Raw genomic sequence first — 17,003 nt, 5'->3', positions numbered from 1 at the left:
AAGATTTCTCCCATGCATTTTATTTTGAAAAGGCATGCTATGTAAGCATAACCCAAAGGCTTTTCTAGGGCAACATTTTAGTGAAACAAAAATTAGGGTTATTCTAGGGTTAACAAAATTAAAAGCACCAAACCCTAATTTTCACAAAAGGAACCTAGAACATTCACTTAATGCATTAAGATAAACTTGAAGTGAAAACCAAACCAACAACATGGATAGCTTATTGCAAGCAAATCATTATTTAAAATTCATAGATATTTAATGAAGCTTAACTTCTGGCAATCCAATCTGTTGGGTCGTGTTGATATGAGTTTTGTTCCACTGCAACATACAAAATCAAATGTTTAATATTCCAGATAAAATACCAGATCTCCAACTCTCTCTTGAATAAGGATTTTTATATGCTAAATAATGTAAAAAATTGTTTGACCAAATAAGACAGCCTCAAGGTTCCTTCTTAATCGTGGACTTTCACTCAGTTTTATGATGTGATATGCTGGTTATCACAAAGGGACTTATGTTCATTCAATGGATATCAACTTGTCTTCAACTTACTTCTTCTCACCAAAGAACCAAATAAAATGCAAAGAGATAAACGCTATCCAACTCTAAGAATGTAAGACAATGTTGATGATGGGGTGACCCTCTAACCAGCCCATGGTTCGCCATGTCAACTAGGCATAGGAGGGTGCTATCTTCTCCAGATGTGGGAATGCTTTTTACATTATCATTATTCATCTAAATACCCTATGAAGGTGCAATCTAAATGAGCATCTCCAACATAAGTTAAACACTTGCAATCTAGGCCCAATCTAACGTTGAACTACTAACAGTCAATGAGTACTGAAAGGTATGGACACTAGCTCTATCATTTATTACAATTCAATAATATCTTCCATTCATCTACTACTTAATATGAAATAAATTCTAATCTAATTAAGGAATTGAATTAATCATGCACTACTCTTAATTCATTACAAGCCAACTGTTCAACGATATTACTGTGATGAAATCAAGTGTTAAAAAACAGTTCAGGGCAGCCTATTACACCGGGAGTCCATATGCATGGCTATATGCACACATAGGCACGCATAAACACACATGTATTTGTATACACATTTATATATGTTTTTTTAAATACGTATGTATGTATATGCATATACATAGACACTTAAGTATCAACTAATACCTACCACTAATCTGGAAATGCAAGAACAGATGAGAAAGTCATTAATTTTCCCACTTCATTGTGTCATTAAATAAATTCATTTGTAATAATCTTAATCAAAGTTTAATTTTTGAATTAATCTCACCATTCTATTCACAATTCAAAATTTCAAATTAATAATGTGACCTTTATCTCAGTAAGTTGAACACGACAATAACTCAATCCATACTGACCTCAATTTATTTAAGAATTGAATAATATCCCTATTATTTTAAGACCAAATACATTTATAAGTCAATTAGTGTACTTAATTACCATTCCAGAGCAAAATATACATATCATATGTAATCAGCTAATTCATGATTATTACCTTTAGTCAGCTACTTAATTGTTGCCATAATTTGAGGGTCTTGTATATTTGATGTTTCATTATTGAATTAATTTTACCATTCTATTCATAATTGGAACTCATCATGTTAGCTTTATCTCAGTAAGTTGAATAAGGAATTTAATAACTCAATCCATACTGAACTGAATCTATTTAAGAATTGAATAATATCCTAATTAATTTATGACCAAATAAATTCTTAAATCAATCAGCACAGTTATTTACCATGCCAAAGCAGTGTATCTATTTATAATCAGGTACTTAATTGGTGTCATAAGTTGATGGCCTTACAACATAGGTATATTGGACAAATTGGCACAATGACATCACTTCGAAATTATGTTTGTGAGTGGAAGCATATATACATATATGATAGTATTTATAAATTATATTAATAGTCCTTAGTAAGTGAAAACACATATATAACACTATTTATGTTGAGAGTTCATTTGACCAAAGCAGGATCTCTTATTTATTTTTTCAATTTTTTTGCAAACACATTCTCTTGGGATCAGTATACTGGTAATCTTATTCAACTTTGGTGTACAGATTGATGTATGATCCATTTGCAAATCTGATTTATGATTACACTGGTGGTATGAAAGATATAAAGAGAGCTAAGGTGAGCAGGTTGATCCATCATATGGCTGGAACCATATTTTTTTAATCATTGAATTGTCAAAGACTGTTTTGTTTTGAAGTTAAATAGCTAGGATGTTTTCCATGCTGCAGTCATTTACTGTTTTTTTCCTCCATTGTGCTTTAACTATTGCCTGTTACGCATTGCATGAGCTACATTGGCTTTGGTTTAAGTGTAATTTGGTTCATTGGTGCAGAGTAAAATCGGCTGCAATTGTGTTTTGTTACAGTAAGATTACATTTTGTTAATTTACTGATTAGGACTTGCGTCCAGGTACGAAGTGTGATCTCTGCACATGCCTCATTTGAAGAGGATTGTGGTAGGTTGATGTCAATCTGAAATATCAGTGCTTATCCATTATTACTTAAGAAAATTTTGAATCCCTCTCTCAAAGATGGACCTAAATCATTTTTTTCTGGTTTGCGTAAAATTCACCGTTCTGTAAACTTGTAGGAAAATTTTCCAGGCCACAAAAAATAGTAGAGCTAAATTATTTGTTTCTGGTTTACAGCACGAATCTTACGGGCATTCAGAGTTGCAGGCCGTCTTGGTTTTGAATTTAGTAGTGATACAGCTTGTGCTATTGAAGATCTGTCTTGCTCTATTTTAAGGCTTCACAAGGTACTCATTTTAAATTTGTGCTGAGATATTCTGTTGGATTCAGTTGGATTTTAACAGTGCTAATTGAGATTGGACTGGCTAGATTTGTCCAATTTGGTTCAACCTTTCAGTTTCATCAAAATTTTTACCAATTTTTATATTTTTAGGAAAGTTCCAGATTTCAGATTTTTTCTGACATCCCAAACAGAACAATTTTTTGTGATTTGTGTCATGTTCTCTCTTCAGCTGATCATTCAGCAGGAGTTTGTTTTAAACATCAGTTAATTCAACATATATTTAAAAATAAAAGTAAAATAAAGTTAATTGTAATAATGAAAATTTAAATAAAGTAAAAATCAAATTTTGTTTTGGGTGCCACTTTTGGGCCCTGGCATTTCCCCCATATGATGCTATAAACAAGTGTTAGCAGTTGCCTAAGGGGGGAAGCCTTGTATTTTGGACGAATTTCCAGTGTAATTGGCACCTTCAAGACAAAATCCTACCGGTGTGAACAAGTTGGACAAAACCCTTGTAACAACCAGTTTTCTCGGGTCTTAACTAACAACTAACATATAAAGACAATACAGTTATTACTTCATATTCGTAAGAAGATAGTTATATTAGTTATGTTCATGCGAATGAGATTAACAGTTATAAACAATTAAATAGAAATTTCATAACTAACAATTGAAAACACCATCAATGAATTTACCAAGGAATTTAAAATCTACATACCATGGAATTCGAAACCGAAATCAATCTAGGGATGCTTCTGCAAACACCCAGGTTAGTCCACAAATACCACTTAGGATCAAATGACGATTACCATCCAATACCACTATATCAAAATCAAATGACGATTATCATACCACTATATCAAAATCAAATGACGATTACCATCAAATACCACTATATCAATTTGGGCATCACATACTGCTGTATCAATTAGGGCATCTATTATGATTGGATCATTTAGGGCAATACATACCACCGTATTAATTAGGGCATTAATTACCATTGAATCATTTAGGGCATTAGATACCATTGTATCATTTGGAGCGTCGGATACCACTGTGTCATTTGGGTGTCGGATACCATTGTATCATTTAGGACATCAGTTACCATTGTATTGTTTGGGCGTCAGATACCTCTGTTTCATTCCTTTTCATCCTATTGCTAACTGTGGCAATAACATAAGATTAGAAGATATGTTCATAATCATTATTCTTATAAATGAAAGGCTAAAATAACAATCCTATAGTTATATTCCATATTCAGTTGGAGGATCATCCGATCTAACTGGTTACCAATTACATTGACGAGAAAGGTTGCTTACATAAAAGGAAATAATTGAATTCAAGATATAAATTAATCCATCATATCTTCTACTTGTATAATTATCATAAAAATAAAAATACCTGTTACCAATAAATGTTTGAATTCTCAACTTATCTTTATCTGATACACGTTCTGACATCTTGTGGAGAGAGGAAACATTGTCAAGGGTTTAACCTCCCAACCACGAACTTCAAACTTATCCCCACACTTTCTCTAACCAGAAAAGGTCCTCCCTACTCAGAATAGACACGAAACACTTGGTCAACCATTGAGCATCCTGGTTCTTTATCACACCATTCGACTTGACAACGTAGAATGAATTAGACATGCATGAGCTATTAAGTGATTTTCCTTTTAAAAGTAATAAATAATATATATCTGATTTTGTTTCCATGTTATTGCAGATTTCTTTATCACCTCTTCAGCTCTTCCTTGGCCGTACAGCCGGGTGAGTCCCTGGTGTTTATATCTCAGAGTAAACAACTCATTTTGCCGATCCTCAACTAATGTATGAATATCACATGTTTCAGTATATCATAGCTTCTATGGTTTGAGAATAACATCTTGAGACTTGCATAAATTACCCATCGACTCTAACTTACAACAGTAAAATAAAGATGTATAAACTTGTTATGAACATTTGGTCTTGACTCAGCATGGAAATAACTGACTCACTAAGAACCTATACGGTGATACCGAAAAAAGATGAAGTACAATATTTTATGGATATTTTTGGGTGCCCATTTTGTTAATACAGAGTAGCATATGCACTTGCAAGCATCCTTGTTAACCCAAAAGGTTCAAATGGCTAATCAGTTTCCCAATGTGCCATTTCACCTTGCACAAGCTTGGGTTTGGTATATGTTGGTTTAGGAGCCCTGTGGTTGGAGGTTTCATAATGAGATACCTTAGTTAGAAGACCAACATTGGATGACGTAGGAGACTTGAGCAGCCTAGTTTTGGGAGACAATGTACAACTCATATTCAAGGGAGTTAGTGCCAATTTGAGAGCTTCATTTTTCAGGGTAGCATTAAGAGCTTGATTTTTAAGGTTAGATCTGAGTGCAGACCATTTGCCTGCAAGGACTAGCAATTAGAAAGAAACAAATTGAGGGTTGCATGCATCAATCCTATATTGCAGAAAACAAGTTCTCTTCACCAATTGACAATTTTGTCATCATATGTTTGGGTTTTCCTTCCTAGGAGAAACCGCAAGTCATGTCCAAGTTGTGAAACACGGGGATGTGTTCCCCTTATCCCCACTTTTTTGAGACAAGGGCACCATTGGGATATGCGGATAGGGTGGGGTATCCCCTCACAGTCCTCCCATTGCCACCGAGGCGTTCGGAGATAACATAGATTGCAAGGTGTCTCAAGGCCATCTTGGACAAGCCCATTTGCCCTTGAAGCATTGGGGGATGTTATGTAAGTCTCTTTTCCTGAGATGCCCCAAAAGGCTTTTTTTAAAACTTTCATTTTTTCTCAATTGGTTTTTAGAGGGTAGGGAAAACTTTAATTTGAGATGGGGCCATCCATGCCCTATGCCCTCCAAAACCCTCTCAAATCCTCTCTTTTTCTCACATTTGGTTTTTTGATATTTTTCAACATCCAGGTGAAAGTGTGATCGAAGGAGTGAAGAGATAGGTTGAGCGAGTGCAAGTGAAAGAGGATTGAATAGAAGAAAGAAGAAGAGGAGGATTCTACACCAACTTGGACAGATTTTTCAACCACAAGGTAGGTTTTGTATTTGTTTCATTTTTTTTGATTTTTTTGTTGTTTTTTCTTGTTTCATATTCAAAAGTAAATTTGGTGTTGACTATTTCTGGAAAAATGGTTCCAATGTTATGTGGAAATGAATACATGAATATGCAAATTTTTTAATTTTTGTGAAATGTAGTGTCACAATGACCTCTCATGATATGTGCGAGGAATATCATGAGGATGAGATCGAGATTCATTCTCATAGTGGATGAGATTTCTTATTTTCCAAAATCTCAACCTTGAGCCCTTCTTGATTTGTGTGGGGAACCGACCAACTTCCATGTTCCCCTTACATCTCCAGTTCTGAGCACGTGGTTCCATCCAATTTGTCTGTAGTTCTTAACCCCCATCCACTAGCTTTTTCCTGTAATCCCATCTTGACTAACTCTACCCCTTTGAACACTCTTCCTAATACCTCGTCCACTTCACTCTTTCCATCCCCTCCCATTGTCTTGCATCCTCTTTCTTTACATGCTAATTCCTATGCCAGCTACATTGACCTCATGCACAATATAGACAATGTCACCAACTCATAATCAATTTACGGCCGGGAAGTAAATCAGTGGTTAACCTCTCTAAGACGTGCTTAGACATTAATGCTCTTTACTTTAGAAAGGTACAAGTTTCTCCTTGTCCCTCACCTTATCCTCCATCATGATATCTTATTGAAATTGAAAACACTAGTCGATCTCTCCCTCTCCTTGTTCCCAAGGAGGTAAGACAAGATTGTGCCTTTGCACTTAAGCACACGTGCCCTCCTCTTCCTCTGGTCCTTGGTTCCCTCTCCCTCTCAACAACCCCTCGTTTCCTTGTCCCCACCTTTTCTTCCTTCTTCCTTTGAACCTTACCCTCTCCCTTTGTTTCTCTTCTTCTCTTTTCCCTATCCTCATCTTTTGCTTCTTTGCTCTCTCCCTGGTTGGTTGCCTCCTAGTTCTTTCATCTTTTCCCCCTTTTCTCTTTAGGTTGTCTTGTTATTTTCTATGTGTGGTGTCCCTATCGTTTTCCTTCCTTGTCCTTTTTTGTCTTCCCTTTTATTTCTCTCTTTTTCTCTCAATTTCTTTTTTTTTTCTTGATTCTGTTTTATTTTTATTTTTTGGCTCTCTTTCTATGCTTATGTACGTACGTATAGTTATGAATTCATTTTTATTTTAATTTTTTCTTGTGGGCGTATACATTTCTAATTATTTTTATACCTCCACTTATATATTTATATTTTTTTAATGTTCGTATATATATATATATATATATATCTTTTTTGCAAATTATATTTTCCTTTTTAAAAAAAATTGGTGATACATATATGTATATATATACATATATTATTAATATGAAATAAGTACATTACATGCAAAATATGCCCCACTTTTCGAGTTGGCTTGTCTTAAATGTAAGGCTTACTTGTTCTATTCATCTTCCCCCCAAGCTACTATTTACTAGCCCATATACATGATTAATCATATTTCCTAACAATAAAAAATGGGCTGTACCCATAACAAGAAATACCAATGCTGGAGTTCTAAATAAGCCCTTGCTATTAGCAAAATTGGGCTGAATACAAACTATAAATTACAATTTTAGTAACCATGCAATAAAAAACCTATATCTTGTAGTGTTCTGACCCACGCAAGACTCTAACAATCTCTTTCTGCGATTTTGGAAGGCAGTATGGTGTGAGGGTATGGATGTACGGGTGCCAATTGAAGGCTGAATTGTGGCTAGATGATTGGACGGAGTGATAATATGGAGATGGTAGGTGACCGTACACCAAGGATGGACAAGTCTGTATGGCGTGATGTAGGTGAAGTTTGTACAGAAGATAGGCCGTATGTGGTGGATGGCACAATGGCCATACAGAGGTTGTACGACAGGAAGGGAGGGTCGTACGGTAAGCCTAGTTGACCATACGGTGGGACTATGTGTCCGTACGGAGGGTGAGGAAGGTGTACGGTGTGGGGGTTGAGTCCGTACGATGGAGGGGAGTGGAAGGTGCTGAGAATGGCCATACGAAAAGTGGAGGGAGGAAACAAGAAGGTATGGAGTGTGGAGGAAGATGTGTGGAAGAGGGAAGGGCGTTGACTGAATGGGAGGCCGTATAGTGTATGGTGGGGACTGGAGATAGACGGTCGGAATTCATAGGTGATGGACCAAGAACTTTGCAGACTAACAGATTATGTAAACAAATAGCAAGATTTAATGCAGATAAACAACAATTGGAAATACATAGGACAAAAGAATAGATCAAACCAACCTAATGGATATTCGCAATATGATGGTGCTCCGACTTGCCAGATCCGAGTGAAGTGTTACAGGCAACAGAATAGGGTGAGGGTTGAATCCCACTGAAACCGGACAAACCAAATAGGGAAGGCCTTTCACTTCCGAAATGGAGAATAGAGAACTCCAACAAGAATTCGTAGTACATAGAAAAAAATCCAAATTGCATACCTAAAGACTACCTATAAGTCGTGCTTAGACACCCGTCGGGGACAACTTTCCAAGGGTGTACAAAGATAGCCGACGGCGACACAAACTTCAGAAACAAAATACAAATGGGTCCGAGATACATTAAATCAATTGGCCCGTTACAATAGTTTTGATAAATGATTTATTTTATAATGGGAACATTACACATATTAAGCGTTTACGGAGAAGATAATTAGTCTTCAACATAATGAAATTCTGAGTAGAAGAAGTTGTGTCCCATCACATATTCAAGAGGTGCGATGCCTTTCTTCTAGCAAGATATTTAAGAAGACAGATATTGATTTCTGTTGGGGCATGGGGTAGAAATATACCATCGTGGAAGTCTGGATTAGGAACATGGCTTAGAGCTGGTAAAGGCGACACATAAGAAGTGAGAAGAACAACTTATGTATATGTTAATAAACATCAACACTAAGTTACTATGTTGAGGATTTCAATATGGACATAATCAATGCTAAGACGACGATTGTTTAAAATTGCAAACATGTTATATCAAACTCATGGGTTGGAATTACAAGGATCTCTATCTCTGTAACCACAACAAATACACGAGCCCTACAAGTCAGCTATTATAGACTTGACGTGGCTATGAATAAATAATGACCATTTGGTAAGTAAGGGTTGGCATCTACTAAACAGGGGATGATAATGAAATATGTATGATAGATGGATGAGTGTGCAACCTGTGCAGATCAATCAACACTAAAAACTAGACAAGTCAGATTTTACCAAGTCAAAGCGGGGCCAGAAAGGAAAGAATATGATGGGTTAAGGAAAGATAGCAATCAATGGAAAGGTGGAAAAAAATGTCTGAATGTCATTGACTGTATCAAAGGAACTAATTATTTTGAGAGATTCATTGTATGAATAAATGTCGGCAAATATTACTAACAAAGATACGATAATCATTTAGGTGACGAACTTGTATAAATAGTGTGATTTCATTATAGAAAAAGTGTGATGATGTGTGATGACTATACACATAAATATCTATACAAAATCTTATAACGTTAACAAGTTGGGAATAGAATCAGAAGGATATATCAATGAAAGCGATTAGGGATAAACACAAGAAATCTCTGACTAAATAAGGAGATCGTGGAGGATTAGGAGAATATAAAAAGAATATGTTCAATGCTCTTTCTGAGGAAGAGATAATAAAGAAATGAATTTTTTTTAGTGGCTGATAAACATTGGGTGATGGCAGATGAGTCTACAATATATCTATGAGTAAGTACAGATTATTTCTGAATTCTATTAAGGATAAGAATTTTCAGCATTGATCTATGCTTAGGATAATTGAAATTCAAATTATTTATATGTACATAGTAAATATATAAATATAATAATAATAGTCAGATTTATATATACATATAACCATCTACTAGTAATCACGAACACACACACACATGCACCGTGTGAGTGCGCACACACACCCACACACACAAAATAAAAGATAGTAATGGATACTAAGCTAATACCATTAAGATGATAAGTTGCCTTGTTAGGGATCGAGTAATTCCAAGATATGGATAAGACATAACACAAATTGTTGAGGAAACACCCCCAAATTAGATAATGCATAAATGTTGCACAAATTCCTTTGAGGGATACTAGCTGATGGTTTCCAAATGCCCACGGATAACAAATTACACATCTTTCTTTAGGTTTGTGATTAAGAGTGAAGTGAGGAATTGGGATTTGAGTATTTATTATGAATCACCAACTATTTATTAATGTAACTCAAATGCATAATGATGAATGTTAGTCATTCGGAATCGACACTCTTTTAATAAGGAAAGTTATAAGTATCCATTCCTAAGTGATTCTTAACCCTAATTGGGAATTAGTGAGCAAATTAAGGTCGGTCCCAGTAGGGGACACTGCATTTTCTCTTTCAAGATGTCAATTTTTTAAGTAAATACATTTTGTACTTAAAATTCAACAAAAAAGAAATATGTGCCTTTAAGAGGGTGCATTTTTTAGTACTTTCTAAGTTGCGGAGTTTTTGGCAGAGTTTATGCTGAGTTGAAAATTTTGGGCTTAACTTTCAAATAACATTATTTCAAAAGTACCTCAATTTCTGCATTTTAGCACAGAAGAAAAAGCTAACTTAACATTATTTCTTACATGTTTAAATTGCATGATATTTAGCTTCACTGCTCATTTTCCTTGACGTTCAACAACAGGAAAGATTGATGATGGAAATGAATTATATGCTTGGATATGGATCGTCAGAAGCAACTCTTTGCTTGCTAAAGAAATTTGGTGTTCTTGAAATTATCCTCCCTGCTCAGGTCATATTCTACCTTGAAGTGTTAATTTTTTCTTTGTTCCATTTTTCTTTGGATTTTTATTTTGCACCTAATTTGCACTTCTTGTACTGCAGGCTGCATATCTTTCCTCCCAGGGTTTCAAAAGGAACGGGAAAGGATGTTATAACCAGTCAAACATGCTTTTGGTATATTTTACTGTCTCTATTTTGTCCTTTGTAACTTTTTTAAGAGCCTAAGCAAGATAATGTAAAAATGTGTGTCTGTGTGTGAACTCTTATCTTCTAATTGAAAGGACCATTGTGCAAAATATGATGGACTCTGAGAAAGTAATTCAAGTTATGATCTGATCTGGAAGTCAGTCTAAATAAATTTGAGTCACATCAAGGCAAGATAATCATATGATTGACCGGTTCAGCTTACACTTCTTCTCCTTAATAAGAATATACAGTAAAGGGCTCCATAAATGTACCTTTGGTAAGGATAGAAGGTACACCATGATTGGATTTTTTGGATGGCATTAATAGAGGCTTTTCAGTAATATGAATCTTTTTTGTACGATGCCAATCATCTTTGGGGAACTGCAGCTCTCTTTATGTGCTGATGTTTTGCATTATTTATGATCAAAATGGGCATTTTACAGACATGGAATTGTAGCATCTAAAAACATATGTAATAGACTTGAGTGTTAGTTTTTGTGATGATTTTTTCTGAGTGCAACATTGTCATAACAGATAAGAAACAAGTGCATTGAACACAAACAATTTTGTTCTAATGATATAAGTGATGTGATCATATTATGTCTCATTGTCTATGGGGGTCATCTGTGTAAGAGAAACGATTCACATTTGGATGATCACCACAGTTTTGAATGAAGGCATCATAGAAGTGTTTTGGTAAATTTATTTTGTAATGCATTTGCATTAACGTGAATGACAATGAACATAATCATAAGATCTATAAACTAGAGAAAGCTATGACCTACACAATTCATCACATACAGATCTTAATAAGGATTTAAACATCTGCAATTTTAGACCAAGAAATAAAAAATGACCGTCAGGGAAATTGAGAGAACAAACACCATAAAATGAAAGACTATGTTGAGGATTTACAGTGGAGAACTATAATTCTGAGAGAAAGCTCCAGAAAAATGAAGCCAATCACTTATCTACTATCTTTAAAGGGGAGTACAATGCAAAGTTTCGTGGATAGACAACCAGTCTAAAACTAGCTTACTTCAATCCCTAAGTTTTCTAAACAGCTTGCTTTTCCATACTTTCCATGCTCTTATTTATCTACGAGAGCCTGTTGAATCTATGAACTCTACTAGAATCCATTTCAGTCTAATTATAAATCCTTTTGTAAATCCCTAGGGGCATTTGCAACTATTTTTTATATTTATATGGTGCTGTCAGGGATCTTAGAACTCAGTGGAAACTGCCTGGAAGAGGAATTTGAAGAATTCTTGGCTAGTACTGGCATGCAGAACATGTGACATAACTGCTGATATGTGCGATGACGAAATAGTCCTTGCAGTTTTACAAGTGCCATTGTGGTTATGTCATTGCCACCAGTTAAAATCTGCAGTTTCATACAGAGGTTGAAATATTTCCGTTTTCATCATTTTCTCAACATCTTGTTAATGTTTTTCCCAGAAATAAAGATAAACAATAGTAAACAAAAGAAGAACAGAATAGACACATAAAGGCACAAAAAATTTATCCTGGAAAAGCCCTCCAACTTGAGGGGAAAAATCCAACCACACTTAAAGATATTTTGTAATGAAATAATAAATGTTTAAGAACAATGCTTTCCAATTGATACCATGCATCATCACACAAGGCAATCATGTATATATATATAGAATTGAAAGACCCTTCATATCACAATTTAAGGTCTCTTCAATTTCCAATTACAAGACTCTTCATCTTTCCAAGTGTAAAATACTTTGTATAACATGTCTCTTCATATAATATTATCATAAATATCTTCTTTAGATGTCGACACAATATAAAGGTAGTATCTCTATTTGAACATATAGCGAAATCAGAGATAAAGATCTCTATCACAACTAATCTTCGACACTCCCACTTAGCAAGAGAGAGATCTTTAGTATGGCAGGCACACATAGTTGCAACCAAAGATGTCAATGATAAATTCTCATCACATAAAAGCATGTTATCTCAGCGCAACATAACTCAACATAGTTACTTCATAAGTATATCAAATTAGAGTCATGGAGTCACACACATGACTTCCACCATGCCTACTCACAGAGGTTGGAATGAGAGATTTCACCTCAAACTTCTCCCAGAGAAGAATGCATTTCCACCATGCCTACTCACAAAGGGTGGTCTACTGTACCTACTCGCAGAGGGTGGAAGAAGGGATATCAACTCGAACTTCTCATAGAGGAGAAATCATTAACAAGGGATTGCACCTAAGACTTCTCTCATAGAGAAGAACTCATTAACAAGGGATTCCACCTCCAACTTCTCTTGTACAGAGAAAAACTCATTAATGACATGTATAAGAATGGTTGAGATTCTCTCTCAATAGGAACAACTTTGATCACCACAATAAGATAGCTGATTCCAATTGTTACACCATCGCATAAGCTTGCAAAGAATTAGACATCTCTCTCTATTACGTAACCTCCTCTTGGAGCTGAAAAGTCTCTACTTGTATATGATCTTCTTCTTTTATGAAGATACGCAACACCAATTTACTATTTAGTCCAAGACTGCAAGCAATGCCCCTGTCTAGATATATTCTCTCATCATCCCATTGCTTCTTGTCATGCAATCACAAGGGATTAAAAATAAAATCAACTTATTATGAAGAGATATATAAAGATCAATGCTAACAATAATCATTATACCCAACAAAAAATCAAAATTTCAAGATATAATCATAGAATAATTATCTCCTTGTAGTCTAGTTTTCCTCAGTCGTGTAGTCATAGTAAAAGAAATTATCCGCTAGCTATTCCAAACAATGCATCTGATATGTCGTTATACATGTACCTTTAAAACTTGATGATCATACATATTGGTCACCCATCTTCAAGGTCCTCCAGAACCCTCTATATAATAAGCAAATGTATCTTTACATACATTCCCACCTTCGACCTACCTTCTTAGAGTCCTCTGCAAAGCTACCAGGCTTGAAAATATAGAAAAATTATTTCCCACAAATATGTTAGTTTGGAGGCAAACTTCATAATCGATAGAAAATTACATTAAATAAAGATGCTTAGCATAAATATCGACAACTCCAAGCTTTTCTTCTCATATGGAACAAAATCATGGCCCCAACCCCTCAGCAAAGTCCCGCTTCCAAAATAGAATCCGCCACAACCAAATAAACCACAGACAATTTTCTCCAACTTAGGGATCTTTGCAGCCCGATACATAATCACTTCCTTTCTGCTACAAGTCCTTAGATCCTCGTCGTCTCTAACCTTAACCCATCTTTGAGGTCCTCCAGTACCCTCTATATTATAAACAAATGTATCTTTACATCCATTCCCACCTTCATCCCACCTTCTCAAAGTCCTCTGCAAAGCTATCAGGCTTGAAAAAGTAGAAAAATTATTTCCCACAAACACATTAGTCTGGAGGCAAACTTCATAATCAATAGAAAATTGCATTAAATAAAGATGCTTAGCATAAATATCGACAACTCTAAGCTTTTCTTCTCATATAGAACAAAATCATGGCCCCAACCCTTTAGCAAAGTCCCGCTTCTAGAAAAGAATCCGCCACATCCAGATATCCCACAGACGATTTTCTCCAGCCCAAGGATCTTTGCAGCCCGACACATAATCACTTCCTTTCCGCTGCAAGTCCTTAGATCCTCGACGTCTCTAACCTTAGCCCAACTCTTCAGCTTCTATAGAGAATGAAAATGCCAACCTTCCTATAGCTTTGTTGACAATATTGTCATCAAAATTTTGGTCACTAGTAAATAGAAAAGAAACAAAACACATTTGTAAACCTTCAAACTAATCTGTTGTTGTTTCAAAATCTGAATTCCTTAGTTCCCTAGCTCTTCCCCCAGTCCTTAACTAGGCAAATTTCGAACCTGTCCTTAGTTCTGGTCCTGGTTCTCTTTTGGGTTCCACTTGGATTCGAACCTAGGCAAACTAGTTCCTCTAGGCCAAACCTAGGTAGAACCATGGTCAAACTAAGGTAGACCTAGGCTGATCGAGTGCGAACCAAGTATAGTTCCATTGAGATATGTTCTATAATTTAGTGCAGAAAATGATTATTACAAAATTTGAATAAAGATCTTTAACATTACAAACAAAATTTGCTTAAGTTCAGATATTTATTACATCAAATTAAAGTAGCACTCAATATATTATATCCAATTGCTGATAATTACCCCTATCTGATTAATTGGAAGCTTTGTATCTTGGTAAATGATATTTTAAACATTAAACAACATCTTCAATAGGTAAAGGTAGTTGCAAGCAACCTATATAACATTTTTCATGTAGGATGTTAATTACAAACTAACAAGCTCTATATACAATGAAAAAGTAATAAGAATTTGACAACTTAGAAAGCAAAAAGTCATTAGTGCAGCTCTGATCTCATTGACATTGACACTATTTGTGAATCAACTAATGCCTTTGATGATGAGAAGAATAAGATGAAGATTTATATATTCCTTAGATGATTAAAATTTATTATAAAGTTCTAATTGTTGAAAGTCAAAACAATGATACTTGGACTTGATATTATTTTAATATTTTGGTGTTGATAATAGATATGATGTTATGATTACAAGTTTATTATGTTTTTGTTGTTATTGTGATACTACGGGGCATTCTAATCTTAATTCATTCTTCTTGGCTGCATACATATGTATGTGTGGGTGTATGTAATTTTTACATGTTTTTGTACAAACGAACCCAGCCACATTTCAAAATTTTGTTGTATCAGCAAACTAGTACTTCGAATCTGAACCTGAACCTGAACTCGAACTGGTATTTTAGTTTAATAGTACTAAAAGTCTCTTATTCCCAACCTGCATCTTTGTCAACTAAGGAAAGTTAACTAGACTGGCCTTAGCCCACCATTTTTATTGTTGGATGAAGAATTTTGTTGGAGCTTCCAAAGTGATGTGGAATTATGGTTGTCAATTCTTGCAGTTGTCATTTTATATTCCAGGGCCACTTGTGTATGGATCAAAAGACCAAACAACAACATTCATAACTCTTACAATTCCAAAACGCTTGTAGATTTTTCTATGAGATTAAAAATGGAGATGACCTTGGTATAATGCAAACCATAGTTACAGGACTGTGAGTCCGAGCCAGAGTCCACATTTCTGAGGCAAATGGCCTCTGGACTCAGACTTGGCAGAGTCCTAACAAAGTCACCATGGACTCACCGAGTCCAAGGACTCTCCTGACTCGCAAAGTCCTAAGCTCTGGACTCTTTCGACAACAAGAGTCATAAAGTGCAAAAAGTAATAAAATAAAAGGGTTAAGTGAATTGTTTGTGCTTTGTATAACATCTATTTGACCTAAAAAGGTCATTTCATCCTTTGCTAATGCTTGTGGTAGAGAGAAAAGAGTTAGAGAAGAGTATTGGGGTTTTGATATAGAAATTAGCAAACCGGTTGACTCTCCCATATTGATTGTTGATTGTTTGTGCAACTTTGTAGCTTGCACTTAAGCATTGAGAGGAGTTAAAGGAGGCATTTGGAGGAGGCTTCTATGAAGTACATACTTACATTTCCATTCTTTGTGCGAAAATTGAATGATCTTATCTTTGTTCACTACAACATTTGCCTTCACCATAGACAGATCCAGGGCATTGATACATCACCAATTGTATTAGAGGCTGTTGATCCACATGGAAAGTAAAACATAGAGATTGTTGATCTTGTCTTCAGTGATGAAGATGTGGAGTGGGTTGATCAAGTGGATTGGGAGGCAAAGGCAGTAGCAATGGTAGTCGAGGAGGCTAGAGCGCGAAGAAACCGAGTGCAAGACGTTGAGGCTAGGAATGATGGATATGAGTCTAATGATGAGGATTATGTGGGTGAGGATGAGGATGAGGATGCCCATAAGGTTCAACCTCAGACATAGGGACAGAGGATGGTTCTAGAGTCTTGCATGAATTATCTTAGGCGTATTTGTATGAGGACATAGGCTGCTATGAGCTTAGTTTTCTACACTCTAGCTGTGTGATATATATTTTGTACTTGTGATTTTATGGATTTCATAATCCATGAATATTGTAGACATTTGATAGTGACACTATGTTTAACTTTATAGTATGTTGTTTAGTTCTTTTCCTTTAGAAATTCGCTTTTATACTTATGTGATCT

General features: G+C 35.3%; 1 protein-coding gene across 7 annotated transcripts in view; it reads left to right on the top strand.

Moving 5' to 3' along the window:
• LOC149567419 (uncharacterized) overlaps positions 1-17,003 on the top strand; it is a 188,463-nt gene that overhangs the window by 104,727 nt on the left and 66,733 nt on the right. For 6 of the 7 annotated variants that reach the window (XR_016362413.1, XR_016362412.1, XM_089820597.1 and 3 more), the window contains 5 exons: positions 2,106-2,178; positions 2,470-2,515; positions 2,708-2,817; positions 10,569-10,676; positions 10,769-10,840. Coding sequence is in view for 5 of the 7 variants with exons in the window: in XM_089820597.1 (XP_089676723.1) it covers positions 2,106-2,178; positions 2,470-2,515; positions 2,708-2,817; positions 10,569-10,676; positions 10,769-10,840 (409 nt within the window). In the remaining 2 variants the exon portion in view is untranslated. The remainder of the gene's footprint in view (positions 1-2,105; positions 2,179-2,469; positions 2,516-2,707; positions 2,818-10,568; positions 10,677-10,768; positions 10,841-17,003) is intronic. The other variant, XM_089820598.1, reaches the window with a different exon arrangement.

The sequence above is a fragment of the Cupressus sempervirens genome, chromosome 3 (assembly GCF_028749045.1).
Source record: "Cupressus sempervirens isolate cs-2001-9-10 chromosome 3, ASM2874904v1, whole genome shotgun sequence".
Taxonomy (NCBI): domain Eukaryota; kingdom Viridiplantae; phylum Streptophyta; class Pinopsida; order Cupressales; family Cupressaceae; genus Cupressus; species Cupressus sempervirens.
Note: the sequence above shows the minus strand (reverse complement) of the source record. Positions and strands in the feature narration are given on the sequence as shown.